The 14633-nt window shown below is 50.7% G+C and overlaps 6 protein-coding genes across 6 annotated transcripts; 5 read left to right on the top strand and 1 right to left on the bottom strand.

Annotated features, from left to right (window-relative positions):
• Positions 1–587: 587 nt before the first annotated feature.
• BDP55DRAFT_683445 (aminotransferase) lies at positions 588–2311 on the bottom strand. Its single transcript, XM_060576339.1, has 3 exons — positions 2290–2311; positions 1395–2233; positions 588–1228 (listed from the first exon to the last, which is right to left on the bottom strand). The coding sequence occupies exons 2-3, from the start codon at positions 1842–1844 to the stop codon at positions 938–940; spliced, it is 741 nt and encodes a 246-aa protein (XP_060422873.1). The 5' UTR covers positions 1845–2233; positions 2290–2311; the 3' UTR covers positions 588–937.
• A 1182-nt stretch (positions 2312–3493) lies between these two features.
• On the top strand, positions 3494–4790 carry BDP55DRAFT_565848 (3-isopropylmalate dehydrogenase-like protein; the record flags this gene model as incomplete). Its single annotated transcript, XM_060570457.1, has 4 exons — positions 3494–3547; positions 3621–3710; positions 3776–3871; positions 3927–4790. The coding sequence occupies 4 exons, from the start codon at positions 3494–3496 to the stop codon at positions 4788–4790; spliced, it is 1104 nt and encodes a 367-aa protein (XP_060422872.1).
• Positions 4791–5805: 1015 nt separating this feature from the next.
• On the top strand, positions 5806–6882 carry BDP55DRAFT_513245 (RTA1 like protein-domain-containing protein; the record flags this gene model as incomplete). Its single annotated transcript, XM_060567728.1, has 4 exons — positions 5806–5964; positions 6081–6524; positions 6561–6638; positions 6712–6882. Coding segments are annotated over 4 exons (852 nt in total), but the record flags the coding sequence as incomplete, so codon positions are not given.
• A 657-nt stretch (positions 6883–7539) lies between these two features.
• BDP55DRAFT_403106 (cytochrome P450) lies at positions 7540–10006 on the top strand. The gene is made up of 5 exons (XM_060567313.1): positions 7540–8356; positions 8460–9097; positions 9163–9183; positions 9238–9696; positions 9829–10006. Exons 1-5 carry the CDS (start codon positions 7998–8000, stop codon positions 9957–9959), a joined length of 1608 nt encoding a protein of 535 aa, XP_060422870.1. The 5' UTR covers positions 7540–7997; the 3' UTR covers positions 9960–10006.
• A 701-nt stretch (positions 10007–10707) lies between these two features.
• On the top strand, positions 10708–12997 carry BDP55DRAFT_708398 (uncharacterized protein; the record flags this gene model as incomplete). Its single annotated transcript, XM_060578101.1, has 12 exons — positions 10708–10877; positions 11073–11126; positions 11188–11206; positions 11248–11346; positions 11414–11668; positions 11708–11765; positions 11814–11896; positions 11988–12192; positions 12408–12494; positions 12530–12562; positions 12598–12627; positions 12657–12997. 12 exons carry the CDS (start codon positions 10708–10710, stop codon positions 12995–12997), a joined length of 1434 nt encoding a protein of 477 aa, XP_060422869.1.
• A 1025-nt stretch (positions 12998–14022) lies between these two features.
• On the top strand, positions 14023–14589 carry BDP55DRAFT_734339 (uncharacterized protein; the record flags this gene model as incomplete). The annotated part of the gene is made up of 1 exon (XM_060580198.1): positions 14023–14589. A coding segment is annotated over one exon (567 nt), but the record flags the coding sequence as incomplete, so codon positions are not given.
• Between the last annotated feature and the right edge of the window lie 44 nt (positions 14590–14633).

Genomic DNA, 14633 nt, shown 5'->3' with positions numbered 1-14633 from the left:
CATGCCCAAATGACCCTTACACCATCTTTGGTCAGCAGCTGCTGCAGGCTGCAGCAATAGCCAAGACATACTTCAATGGCCTAGAATGACTTTTGCTAGGGCTCACACGGGGAAGCCGGGGCCAAATTCTGGCCATGCTGCATATTCCGTATGGCATTTCTTGATCGCAAGCAGCTGTGGTACGATGTAGGCGGATGAATGACTCGAGGGAGCCCAACGGTTGTTCCTCGGAAACTATATCCCACGTCACAAATACTTGGTACTGTCGTAAAGGTGTATCTCTTTCTGCAAGCGAGGCGACCTGCGAAACAGCGGCCGAATATGCGATCGCATCGTACCCATGGTAGAATGATTGGCCTAAGCCATGTCTGTAGAGTATTGCAACGCTTGGCTACCTACTCTAGAGACGACTTTCTAGTTAGCTTGCCTGAGTTAAGTGGGGTGACTGACTCAACGACCAGGATACCAGTCCTGGGTAATGTTTGCGCTGGCACTAGGGATCATCATAGCACAATTATAGATCCAAGACAGGATAGCTATAATACTACAAGTCCTCAAGACCCCCGCAAACCGAACACGCCCGTAATCAAAGCATCTTACTCGTGAATCTGTCTCCTTAAATCACGACATACTACCCAGTCACTTAATGATTCCACCAGGAAACGACGCGGAGGATTCCTTGGTGGGGTTCAAGGGGATGCCCACCGGCCCGGTTTTTAAGAAACGACAGCACACAGCAAAGCCCCATATGGACGGATGCTGAGTATTTCGAGCGGAAGTAACCTTGATGGGCTCGGTAGAGCAATCTATCTTCAGCGATGCGCAACTCTATCCAACTCTACCCACTGGCCGCAGTCGCTGTCTACCCGCCTCCTGTGATACCTATAAGTCCAACACACGTGAGTCGGTCGCCGTCTCAAGACCTTGGTACCGAGAGTTACTCCGGAGACTTCGCTAACCCAGTCTTGGTGATCCGCTCAATATCATTGCGCAAAGCAACGCCATCGAGTTCTTCCACCCAGCCCCATGGCTCCGTATACAGGCCCCGCTTGATGCCTTGCAATCTGTCTGTCAACCTGGCATAAGCGGATTGCGGAGATTGCGCATCGACGGTAAACGCGAACCGCTCGCCAGTCGACTCGCGCTCGATGGCGCTTACGGGCACCAGCGATGATGCAGTGCCCACGGTATAGACCTCAGAAAAGTCGCCAAGCTCAGTGAACGGGATCTAACGCCATGGCGCCGGGACATGATTAGCGGTAATCTCCCATAAAAGTCAAAAACTTCCGCCGAGATCTCGGTCCTCCCCCACATGGAACGCTGAAGGGAGCAATGGAACGCCGAGGGAGCAGTTGGCTATTGGTAGTGGATCGGACAAGAAACTCAAAACTTACGGGACGCCTCTCCACCTTCCAGCCAAGGGCCTGGGCAATTTGTCCAACGCTGTCGACCGTGATACTTGGGAGGATATGCTCGTCCTTGGGAATGACCATCGTAGGCGGAGCGCCAGTTTCCGCAGACTCTGCCTTAATTCCAATGAAGCCGCTGGCAGAGAACTCGTGGATGAAGGACTGCGTCTCGGCGTCTAGGTGGAGTGTCAAACCGTAACCTTGCTTTCGCGCCCGTCCCATGATCGGGATGGTGGGTCCGTAATTCCCACCGACTTTGAAAGCGCCGGTGCCTTTCGGTGCCGTACGGTCGAATCCCTCCACCACCAACGCTTTGAGACCCGTTGCTCCGTATAGCAGACCGACGGGCGTGACCAGAATGGCAAATGTGTACTCTTCCGCCGTGTACATGTTCATGGTCGGGCTGCTTGCAAAGACCACCGGACGCACATACATGGAACAGCCCCCCTCGAACGGAGGTACAAAGTCGCTGTTGAGTTGAACGGCCAACCGCACCGATTTGGCAAACAAGTCGGCCGGGACGGCCGGAATGTCGACGGCAGCGGCAGAGCGGGCGAACCGGGCCGCATGGCTCGCCAGGCGAAAAAGCTGGATGTTCCCTGACTCGCTACGAAAGACGCGTAACCCCTCAAATGCTTGCTGGCCATAATTAAGCGCCGGCGACAGGCCGTGGACTTTTAGGTAAGGCTCGTGGACCCAACGCGGTTGGCTCCAGGCGCCAGACTTAGTCGTAAATGTGCACTCGATGTGGCCATTGACTAAGCACTGTTATTACCACATCCAACTCAAAAGCTCGTTTACTGGGTGTCATCGATTGCTTCATGTTGGTTGACATCGAACCACAGTGACCCCATCTCCATTTGAACTGACCTTGGAAAGGCGTAAAGCCGATTTTGTTCCATTCTACGTTCGTTTTCGGCGGACGAACTGCTATTAGATCTTCGGTTTCGCTCTCGCCAGCCGCTGAAGAATGTGCGGGAATAGAACCCATAGTGGTAGGTATCTCGTAAGAGAAACGAGGATCGAGTTGCCGATAGCCGGTACGACTGCCACTACACAAAGTTGAAGGAATAAATAGAATAGCGGTTGGACTCGATACTGGAGGTTAGCCAAAACGATATTAATTAGCATAAGAATTGATTCAAATACTGCTCTATAATACTACATATCTAAGTTCCGATAACGAGCTGTCAAGTGTACCAATCCGGACTCTCGAGTTGGTTATCGTCGACGGCTGACCGTCAGCGTCTGACCACACAATCTTTAGCTAGAACACTTGCCGCTTGACCTTACAGCTGAGAATGCTTTACAACGCGTTGTCCGGCGCACCTGGAACGCCATTGACTGCAGTAGTAATACTCTAGCCACTTCATCCCGTGGAACCCATCTCTAGTATCCGTAGTCTCGACTGGCTGTGCCGGTATGCAAAGTCCCTGGTTGGCTCTGTATCTGCACACGCTGCTCCGTGATTCCGTTGGGGACGGTCATGTGGGCCTGGGGATTTAGACTTTCTCGGGGTTTTGTGATACGGTCATACGAAGGACGCCTAGAATCAATGGTGTGTTGCCGCCGAGTTCCGATTGACCAAATCGAAGGGGGGCATGTTATGGCGCCAGGGTCAAAAGCCTAATAAACCCTTGCTTTTCCGTTGGAAAGTCGTAAGACGGTCGACTAGCCAGGACCGGGGCCTTATGCAAGGTCAGCAAAATCATTATACTGTGTACTCGCAGGGCGGGTGAGCCCCTGATCTTCGGATAGATTCACATTCCCGTCACATCCTCAGCCTGAATGCACAGTCTTCTCTCTCTGTCAATGAGTTCGCTTGCCTTCAATGCATTGTCCGGCAGGCAAGCAGCGTCAACATCATGAACCCCAAAGCTGTGTCTGGCCGAGCTCGGCTCGAAGGAAACAGTTACAACACCAACACAAAGGATGAGAAAAGACCAATTCAATTGGAAGCCATGTGTATACTTCAAGAAGGAAACCGCGATCTAGATCTTATTCATGAAGCTTCAGTAGCTCTGTGCAACCGCCTTCACTTCTAACATTTCGTTCAACCCTCGAAGCAATTTAAGATCATCAAAATGTCTACTACATTCAAGATTGTTGTTTTTGGCGGAGATTACGCCGGGCCAGAGGTATGCTCCATTTCCCCCAGCTCACCCACACACCCATTGAGGTGGATAAATCCGTCATTAATCACAAATGCAGGTCATGTCTGAGGGTCTCAAGGTCCTTCACGAAGTCGCCCTCCGCCACCCCGAAATCAAGTTCAACCTGACGCATCATCCAATAGGCGGAGTATGTCAACGACAAGACTTTCTGTCAAACCGCGTATTCATTGATTCTAACCGTTTTCGTCACAGACGTCCTTTGATCTTCACGGAAAGCCGATCCTTCCCGGAGCTCTTCAAGATGCAAAGGAGGCCGATGCAATCCTGCTAGGCGCAGTCGGTGGTCCTGTAAGTGCCGATAACCGCTCTCAATAAATCGCTATGCTGATATCGAGCTCCAAAGAAATGGGCTGGACAGGTTCCTTCCGTTGAAGCCGCGAGTCTCGGAACTCTGCGCCGCGAACTGGATGCGTTCGGCAACCTTCGTCCGATCAACTTCCCCGCCCCATCCCTAGTCGACACGTCACCAATGAAGGCCGACATCTGTAGAGGCACCGATATTCTCATCGTTCGCGAGCTTACTGGTGGTATTTACTTTGGGCACCGAGAGCGCGGAGACCTCATTGCCAAAGATACGGACCAGTACACCTATGAAGAGGTAGCGAGAGCCGCGCGGTTGGCTGGCAATCTGGCGAGACTGTCAACTCCGCCTAGGCCTGTCATCAGTCTTGACAAGGCGAATGTTCTCGCGGCTTGCGGTAGTTTCTGGCGACGCGTTGTCACTGAGGTCCTGAGCAAGGAGTTTCCGGATGTTCGTTTCGAGCACCAGCTGGTCGACAGTGCTGCCATGACTCTGGCGTGCAACCCTACCAAGCTCAACGGCATCGTTTTGACGAGCAACCTATTCGGTGACATCATTAGTGATCAAGGAAGTGCTATTGCTGGTAGCATTGGTCTTCTCCCCAGCGCTAGCTTGCGAGGCATCCCACCGCAATCTGGCAGCAGCATGATCAAGGGCTTGTATGAGCCAGTTCACGGATCCGCGCCAGATATCGCCGGGAAACAGCTGGTAAACCCTGTTGGAATGATCTTGTCTGTTGCCATGATGTTCCGTTACTCTCTCAATATGCCTGAAGCGTCCGATCTCATCTGCAAGGCCGTCAGCGATGCGATTGAGTCTGGCGTCCGGACTTCGGATTTGGGAGGCACCGCAACAACAAGCCAATTCGGTGATGCAGTGGTTAAGATCATTTCTCAACTCCCGTGAGAGGGAGAGGCACAGTAGTTGTAGGTCAAGGGCTATTGCTGGCGCCAAGAACCCTGGTACATGGATATGAGTATTGGAATCAAGGATGTATAGATTAGATACAAAGACGGAGGGATAGCAGGAAAGAGATTTGCTCCCTTGCAGTCACATTGCACTAAATCACCTAAAAGGCACATAATCTAAAAGAGCTTTACATTTGGACTCTATGTTTAAGGAATGTACGATAAGTCTTTTTGGCATCATGCAAAGCCCCTTTCAGTGATTGAGTCTCGGACGATGATTCCCAAATGTGATGCACGGAGTCGGGGAATCACTTAGGTCTATACAACCCAGGAGTCAGGTTGTTGACGCGATCAAGAGGCGGACTAAATCGCCCAGCCAAACTCCGGTTTAACATTAGAATCAACCTGGACCAATCACTTGTCGATGTTTCCTCAGTGAAAAGAAGCATTGTCACCGCAGAAGCTCAAAGGTTCGCTGACCGTCGTCACATTTCAGACCCCCTTACCCCTGTTACACACGTTTCTCGTGTTGGTTGGATAGTGGTCTGTTACAGCTAGACCCGCTCAAGAGTGACCCTCGGAGGGTTGATGGAGGGTCGATCATGCCGAGCCGCCGGCGGTGCTGGATACAGGACGCGTCATTTGCGAGACACAAAGGTCAACCAACTTGCTTTCACTCTAGGCACCAGCCTTGGCACCCTGACCTCTCGGAATGTAGTTGATGCCGCTTTGAGATAGTCTTTGGTGCCCAGCATCTTTAAGTTGACTGTCGAAGCCGGCTTGAAGGATTTGCTTGACAAGGTTGTCCATATCGAGCAGAAAAGACCACTATCTTCCAATTCCTAGACCCATCAAAAACTAATCCGAATGTCTGTCTCTATTTACTCGCTGTAACTACTAGTATTTGTATTTGTCATTTTCTTTTTCTCGACACCACCGAACCAATTAAAATGTTTCCAACACCAACGCTGACAATCCGGGACGATGGCGACGATGATCCTCCGAGAACAGATTGCACGAGTGCGGTGCCTGGACCGAACGGAGCCGTTCCTTGGGACGCTTGCAACTCTAACTACAACTTCCATCCCGAGTTAACGCCCGCTATTGCAACGGCTTCGATATTTGGTGTTTTGACGTTGGTTCATCTAGTCGAAGCGATATGGTATCGAAAGGTGAGATCACGCATCCAAAACTTCCTTCCAGTCGTCCTTCTCCCATTCACAGAGTTACGCCCACCATCGGAAGAACTTAGTGGAGGGTATAGGTACTAACAACCAGTGGCATATAGCCTTTCACATGGACGGTTCTTATGGCGGCAAGCTGGGAAATGGGCGCATTCATTCTGCATGCATACGGCTCGCAAGATCAACAAGCTCAGGGGTACGCCACAGGTCATCAGGTGCTATTCCTGTTGGCTCCTGTGTGGCTGAACGCGTTTGTGTACATGACCTTTGCACGAATGGTCTACTTCTTTCGACCAGGCGGAGAACCTCGAGTTTGCTACATTCCGGCAAGATGGCTCGGGCGCATCTTCGTCGTTGCCGATATCGCCACCTTCATCGTGCAGGCCACAGGAGGTGTGATGGCTGGTCCGACAGTAGAGCCTACCACCAGAGCAAAGGGTGTCAAGATCTACATCATCGGCATGGGTGTCCAGGAGGGTTTCATCGTGGTGTTTTTGATGTTGATGGCTCGCTTCAACTATCGTGCCATACAAATGAACAAGAACGACGTTTACGGACTGGAAGGTGGCTCATACGAACGCGAGGATGAAGAAGGCTACATGCCGCGACGAAACTGGAAGGCCCTTCAATTCGCGCTTTATGCAGCCTTGCTTGCGATCACGGTTAGTTCCAATTCTATGTCCCTTCGCTGAATCCTCTCGACATTGTCTAACTGACCGGTCTTGGCTTGCCTAGGCGCGTATTATCTTCCGCCTCGTCGAGTTCACCGGAGGCATGACTCCTGAAGAGAACCCCATACCCTTCACGGAAGCATACGCATATGCTTTAGACGCCTTTCCCATGATGCTGGCATTGCTCATTCTCGCTATCATACATCCTGGTCGAATCCTTCAGGGTACGAACAGCGAGTTTCCCAGGAAGGGATGCCGACAGAAGCGCAAGGAGAAGAAGGAGAAAAAAGCGGTCAAGAAGGCAGCGAAAGAGGAACGTAAGGCAGCCAAGGAAGAGAAGAAGAGAATCAAGAACGACCGGAAAAAGATGAAGACATATGGAGAGGTACCTGATGCAGAACCGGATAGCTATGGAATGGGGCTGATTGACGGGCAGAACCACGAGCCCATGCGATATGCAGACTATGCTAGGTACGCCAGATGAATCATGAATCCAAGACGTTACGACGGGGCACAATTATTCACATGTAGCAGATAATCAACATCAATGTGTACGAAGTATATGCATTCACGGAAATACCTGCTGTCTCTACATGTACCTTTTCCACAACATACTTTACCTAGATTCAACCTCTGGCCACCTGCTTGTCTATGTCGCCCACCTACGAAAAGGACACAGGTCCAGACAATGAACGGAGCACATAGAGTGATCACAATGCTCAGATCCGCTTCATCGATAGAATTGGACCTGAACCTACTTACCCAGAATACATGTAATTTACCTCAGAAATCTCGGCTTGAAGAGCACACTCACAGTCCGCTTATTCATGATAGCCGTTACTTGTTGCATGCTGAAAATACCGCCACCACATTTGGAATGGATTATTCTTCAGCTTACTTCGCTCTCTCTGACAGCTTGGCCTTTTCGTTGCAACATTGAATGCAACGTACAGTGTCCATGTCGCCGGCATATTCCAGACTTCTTACGAATACACGTCGTAGCTGACAGTGCATATGATTAATGGATCCTGATCCTGGCACACTTGGGAGACCCGAGGAGGGGGCCCTCAGTGGATCTGTCAAGGCTTTTGAGTTTTGTCTGTGCATGCATGTCATCCCGAATTTCGGGAATGAAACGAGACGTAGACAACATGTTGAGAGGAACTGATCATGGCCTGAAGTTTTGGATTCTCGTGCAATGGATTTCGGAGACCTCCAGGTCGAGACTGATGCACAGTCAGCGGAAGAGGCTGCTGCATTATTCGCAAAGTTCGACATGTATCTAAATAAACAGCACTATCATGGCACTAGGTTTGTAGAACGCCAAAGAAGATTGGATCTCATCGTAGAATGACATCCAAGACCGCCGACATGCCTTTTCCGATACTCGGCTCGGCGCTGCCGTTTGTGGCTATCCTGCTGCTTCTTGGTCTCTTCTTGTTTCAAACGTTATACCGATTTCTCACGGGAGGCCTTTCGAAAGTACCCTCTGCTCATTGGACGTGCTCTTTCAGTCCCGTCTGGATTCTTTGGCAGCGTTATCATGGGAAGGAACTGAAAGCTGTTCTTGCAGCTCATGAAAGACTGGGCAAGATCGTTAGAGTTGCGCCGCAAGAGATCAGTATCAGCGACTATGAGACTGGTGTCCGCCAGGTTTACAACGCCGGCTTCGAAAAACCAGGCTACTTCGACTTCTTCCAGTACTACGGGTAAGTTTTATGGTCAAATCTACATAATCAACGATCACTCTCTCGGAATTTTGGTCCCCTCAAGTTTGCGGCCATTACACGTACTGACTTGCTTGTGTCTTAGACAACGGAACTCGTTTGCCAGCCGGAGCCGAGCCGATCATGCCGCATGCCGTCGACGAGTCTCTTCGTCTTATTCCAAGACGACGCTATTTGCCTCAGAGACGTTGAGCAAAGTGACTCACAACATCATGTATCAACGCCTCATCCCAGTTCTTCAGCATCACTCTGCACACGGACAACCGGTAGAGCTTTTGAGACTTTGCTATGCCTCTGGGTTGGACATGCTCAACTGTTACATTTTGGGTCTTTCTAGCGGACCCGACTTTACTCGAAACCCTGAGTTGACGGAAATGTGGCTGGAGCACTACGAGAACAGGTATAGTCCTCAGGGCTTCTGGTTGCAGGAACTCCCTAAACTTTATCATGGGCTTTGTAAGATTGGACTTGATGTGATGCCTCGTAAGCACTATGAATCGACCGAGTGGATCGAGAACTGGATGCTGGAGCATTGCGACAAGTCTGAGGCAGTCTATCGACGCATGCAGAAGGGAGATCAACCCGCTGCGGAAGACATTCCAGTTGTGTATAATCAACTACGAAAGGCGATGTCCAACTTGAAAGATGGCAAGTTCCTCGACATGCAGGCGTCGGAAGATCTGTCTCGAATCTCCATCGCCAGTGAAATCTTCGATCACATGTGTAAGGTTACCCTACTACCCGTTTGCAGTTGGAATCAATTGCTAATGATGCTGTGTCTCTTGTAGCCGGTGCTCGAGAGGTGTTTGGTAAGTTTCTAGAATTTCCTTCGACTTTTCCATTTGCTGACTTCAGACTTTTAGGCCTTGTTCTTGCCTACGCGGTGTACTACCTTGCTCAGAACCCAGCTCAGCAAGAAATGCTAAAGCATGCGGTAGCAGGACTCGGAATGCACGTGACTCAAGTCGGAGCCAACGACGCAAACAATTTGCCTTCGCCTCAGACAATTGAATCCATTGCATATTTGCAGGCCGTCATCAAGGAGTCTCTGCGCATGAGGCCCAATAGCACTCCTTTACCGCGCATCACACCCCACGACAAATCCGTGAGCATTGCGGGGGTTGATGGTATTCCCGCCGGCACTCGAGTTAACTGTTTCCAATGGTTTCTACACCGGAACCCAGAGATGTGGACTCAGCCGAACGCCTGGGTTCCTGAACGTTGGTTGGACCAGAATGGTGCAGAGAGAACTGATATGCCTCCTCTCTGGGCCTTTGTAACCGGCCCGAGAGCTTGTATCGGAACGCAACTAACATACTATTGTAAGTCAAATTTGACTCCCGAGCATAGATACATGTAACGTTGGGTTGAGCTATCCATACTCTCGACCCAGAAAGATTCATGATTATTGAAGTGAACCTCTAAGCAACTTGCGCGCTAACACATGGTCCTAGTGTTCGGATATATCCTGGCTGGTCTGTTCTCTAACTTCAACGTTCAGATTGCTCGCCCTGAGACCTACGGCCGCCACACCCCCGGATCTCTGGAAGATGAACTCTTTGTCTTGATGACCCCGATTGCATGAGGGGTTCGTCGCAGTTTGATGAATCTCATTCCACTGTGATCGGTATACATACTTGATTGGTTACTACATATGATTACGCGATCTGATTTCAAATTAGTAGGAGAATGCTGGTTGCGCAGTATATGTCGTGTTTAAAAATTTGAAGATAGCACCATAGTGATGATGAGAACAACTTTCAATGATCTGCACAGGAAGAAAAGTTTTCGCGTGCCCATCTGTTGAGAGATGCACGTCCTCTCCTGGTTGCTCTTTCTGTGCTGCGTGAATGTCATTGACATTATGCTTGCTAGCAACTTCATTTGCCCCAAACCACGCGCTTTCAGCAATAATATCATCTTGAGCGCCAAGAACTGGGGATTGCTCCAGGATGAACTCCGGCCCACTCAGAGCATCGGCTGATACATTTCAGAGGTGGCTAAAGCAATAGAGCTTCCTCTTTGGCCGGGATCTCATATGGGATTATGTGAGAATAATAAGTCATCAAATTGCGTGCAAATAAATCATTGGAAGAAAGCCTGCGCGCCGATCTCTCGATTGTGATGTCGAAGATTCCCGTTTACATTGTTAGCCTACTAATGATTGGATACTGCAGACCACCAATTGAGCGACAATTTATGTAACTTAGTGATGATCGTCCGTGACCTGAACTTATTAGCGAGATTGGCAATGCGTTGTGGCACCTTTCTGTAGCGACGTTGGAAACAAAACGATCGGTTCCTAGCGCAACTGCTTATTTAGGGACATTAGTATGTACACATCGATGCCTGCACTTATTCTACCTGGCTCTTTTATACCCAGCAATGTCTTCACGGTTCAAACCGAGCACAACATTCTTGCATCCAGAGCATTCAACAAGTTCGCGGGGGTTGCTGAGGCCGACATCCGGTTACCCCAAGATCTCAGCTGCGGCTGTATGCAGTAAGAAAGCCCCGATTAATGGCCAAGCTGAACCCCCTTGCCTGCCAGCCACCCTGAGGCTGGGAGCCGTGCCCAAGCCCCGCATTATGATATCTTGAATCCCCGTTCACCTGTAAAAGACATTCAACACTCATTGCCAGCAATCAATGCCCCTCTGCATCTAGCAACATGGCTTCCACTTCTCGCGCTGCTCAGTTGCTTTGTTGTTTGCTGTGATGGAACGTGGATGGACTCGTTAGGTAGCAAGAGGTAAATAAACCTTGGTCTTCTCAGCAAAGCAGCTCTATCGTCCGTTAAAGCACAAGCAAAGCGCTGAGCCGCAATCCAATGTGACAATAATTTCACGACTCTTCGGCGAACCTGTCAAGAGGGCACCCATCAAATCATCATGTACCACCCAGGTGTCGGCAGCTCAGATAGCGCAGTCGACAAATTCACCGGTGGACTATTTGGAGTTGGACTTGACCAGGTAAAGTGGATTGCGACTCATCACATATTACCTGTCTATAGAAAGCTAACCTTACATGTATCTTTAGGCCATTCGTGAAGTATATAACACCATTTGCACTAGTTACGTCGATGGAGACGATATTATTCTCATAGGCTCCTCTCATGGCGCTTTCACGGCGCGCTCTGTCGCCGACATAATTGCGGCGGTCGCTTTACTGATGCCCATGGGGTTGGACCATTTCTACGCCATGTTTGAAGACCATGAAAATGAATTGGACTCGATTCGTGATCCTAGCCTTTTCTTGGACCCGGAAGTACTTCCCTACGACGGCGAGAAAGGAGTAGCCAAGGCTAAATGGGAGATGGATCGGAAACCATAGTATGAAAAATGGCTTGCCAAGGTCTGTCATACGAAGTACATGTACCTTTTCTTGAGACGTGACACTGATCAAATGTAGAATGGCCTAACGCGACACATGCATGAAGATGCAAATGGCGTGCACGAGATCAATATCAAGGCAGTTGGCGTCTGGGATACCGTTGGCGCCATAGGCATAACCCCAGCTCCGGTTGTCGGCCCGCATGGAGCATCAGAGCAATAAGTCTCACCCCGCAGTGCCCTTCTCTAAGTACGGCTAATGTAGAATTTTTATGTGGAAGTTTAGCAATACTCAAGTTTCAAGACGCGTGAAAAACGCATTCCATGCCCTGTCTCTGGACGAATCCCAATATACATTCCGCCATGCACTCTGGGAAAACCTCAAGGGCAACAAAACCAATCTCTGGCAAGTTTGGTTTCCAGGTATTCACGCTGGAGGGAGAGGGAGATGGCATGGGCAACAAATTGATACCGTTACTCTAGCCTGTATGTAGCCCGTTCCATCGTGTTCTCATCCACGGCTACTTGATAGAAGCTTACATTGAAGGAAGGGGTGCGTGATCAACCCAGGCCGTATGTTAGATATCTTCACGGAGGGACTTCGATTCTCAACTTCTCCTTCGTGCCCGGCTCTTAGTCATCGTGGATCCGGCCGAGGTAACAACTGCCGTGGGCGAATCCCAAGATGTGTCCGGTAAAAGCATCAAGCATTCATCGGGATGAGGCTGAATGTGATGGAAAAGATCGTCATCTTGCCGGTAGTGCAGAAGAGCTCTGGAAAACCGCTCGTCCATGGGGGCTAGGCCAGATCCGTTATCGTCAGGAACCACAATCCGGCACCCTGGAGCCTTTATGCGTACGGACCCGGAAATGAACCAAGACACGGACCAGCTTTGCTCAACACCAACGAAAGAATTCACAGTAGCGTGCGGGTCCGGCTGGCTGCCAAGGCCTTGCTTTGGACGACGATGGGATATGGGACTGCAAACCTCTGACCAGAGCCGATGACGGGAGTGGGCTCTGGAAGCTGGAACGCGGCTCCGGGCTTAACGCCTCTGAGGCAGATAGCGTCAAAGACGGCAAGACCAGGGAGTTGGATATTGACGCAGAGGGAGGCGTCTCAAAGCCTTATCCGGTCGAGAAGGAAGATGGCCAATGGAAATGGGTGCAGGCCAGCAAACAGCTCAACGCCTTCCCGCAGACTAGTATACTGCCCAAGGAGCCTTTGACGGGATACTGGGAACGGAAGTTGTTTGCTTTGACTGCGGGAAATCCCGACGTGTGGAGGTGAGCGGAGAAAAATCCCCCTCTAGCAGCCTCTGGCTTGATCTAGGTTCTTTCTGTCTCAGTCAGTGGCATTTCGGTGAAGTGGGCGGCAGCCGCGAGATCAAGGCCAGTGTGACGAATACGGTTGAATGTCTTACACCTGGATTTTACCGCTCGAACTACCAGCAAATCAGACAATCCCCCATTGCAAATGATCGCCATGGGAGCACGAGCGATCGCCATGCCGGTATTGTGTAACCAGCGTGTCTCCCACGCCTGCTTAGCTCTCGAGTGCTACACCCCGTCGATCTCGGTCCATTGTCTGTGACTATCATACAAATGAATAAGTATGTTGTTCAATCTTTGATCCCGTTTAACTCACCACTTAGACTTCGACCAGCGTTGCTGATACCGCCACCATCGCGATATACTGACAGTTGTACGATCTCCGATCAGATTTACCGCATTCTTGAGCATGGCTGCATGCGATCAAAGCTGCGCAATTCCGTCATTTTTCGCGCCTGTGAGCAGGCTATTGCGGCTAGCTAGCGGGACCTACCGATGGACTGGCAAAAGGGAGCTTACGCCGTGTCTCTGATCGGGCTGAGACATCGGCGGACTTAGGCTTGTCCTACTTGACCAGTAACGGCCTTGTGCAACCTGGCGAGACCTTCTCCCGCCTCAAGCCATACCTCCGGATGTTCTGTGATCCATCCAGCTGGGACGATATCTCTCTGATTGCTCAAAGGTTTGTTGTCTCTCAGCTTAAGCCTGGCATCGGAGGAGATGAATCCTGAGTCTTTGAGGCTGTTTACAACGGCAAATTTGATTCCACCTTCTGACTGCATTCGTCGATCAGTTGCTATCATGCTCCCCGAGTTGGGAACATATCGCGGAATCTGGTACGATTGAGAAGCATGATACCGAGTATAAAGTAACTAATGATTTCCCTCCTCATCCAATCTTTCTTCCTCACTCGCCACAGCAACTCCAACATCATCACATCTTCAGCAAAGGTTATTTTTGAATCAACAGTTCAGACATCTCAAGATGGCTTCTATTCGCACTCTTACTACCTTTGCCCTGGCTCTTGGTGCCGCAGCCAACCCTGCGCCTGCTCCTCAGCCCGAAGCTGAAGCTGGCATTGCTGACTCCATTGGCCCCGTCGCAGTCAAGCTGGAACCTGTTTCAGTCTCTTTCACTCTTCCCAATGTCGAGCTCCCAACCCCGCCTGCGGTTAACGCTGCCCGGAGTGTCCCCAACATCGATCTTCCGGTTCTTCCCACTACTCTCCTCTCTGTTCCGACTCTCAACCTCCCCCGGGGACTCACGGCGCCGACTCTCGCGCCTCCTGCGCTCCCGGCTCTGCCCATTCTGTCTGCCGATGTCGCCATCCCAGCCTCCACCATCTCACTGGCTATCGAAGTTCCGGACGTCAACATCCCCCGAGGACTCACGGCTCCGACTCTTGCGCCTCCGGCGCTCCCAGCTCTGCCTACCCTTTCTGTTGATGTCGCCGTCCCGGCCTCCACTGTCTCAGTTGCCGTTGAGGTTCCGGATCTGAACATCCCTCGGGACCTCCCCATCCTGTCGTCTCTTCTCTCACTTTCGGTCAAGGTTGAGGCCACCGGCCTTCCCGATCTCCCCGCCGGCAATATTCC

Source organism: Colletotrichum godetiae (genome assembly GCF_030913485.1).
Source record: "Colletotrichum godetiae strain CBS 193.32 chromosome Unknown BDP55scaffold_78, whole genome shotgun sequence".
Classification (NCBI taxonomy): domain Eukaryota; kingdom Fungi; phylum Ascomycota; class Sordariomycetes; order Glomerellales; family Glomerellaceae; genus Colletotrichum; species Colletotrichum godetiae.
The sequence above is the reverse complement of the archived record's forward strand: the minus strand, read 5'-3'. Positions and strand labels throughout refer to the sequence as shown.

Bases quoted from the DNA above. Each gene is read 5' to 3' on its own strand.
- BDP55DRAFT_683445 (XM_060576339.1), bottom strand. From the start codon at position 1,844: ATGTATGTGCGTCCGGTGGTCTTTGCAAGCAGCCCGACCATGAACATG. The intron at 1,229-1,394 runs GTAAGTTTTGAG...CCATGGCGTTAG, and splicing joins GGAAGGTGGAGAGGCGTCCC to ATCCCGTTCACTGAGCTTGG.
- BDP55DRAFT_403106 (XM_060567313.1), top strand. From the start codon at position 7,998: ATGACATCCAAGACCGCCGACATGCCTTTTCCGATACTCGGCTCGGCG. The intron at 9,184-9,237 runs GTAAGTTTCTAG...TCAGACTTTTAG, and splicing joins CGGTGCTCGAGAGGTGTTTG to GCCTTGTTCTTGCCTACGCG. The intron at 9,697-9,828 runs GTAAGTCAAATT...ACATGGTCCTAG, and splicing joins AACGCAACTAACATACTATT to TGTTCGGATATATCCTGGCT.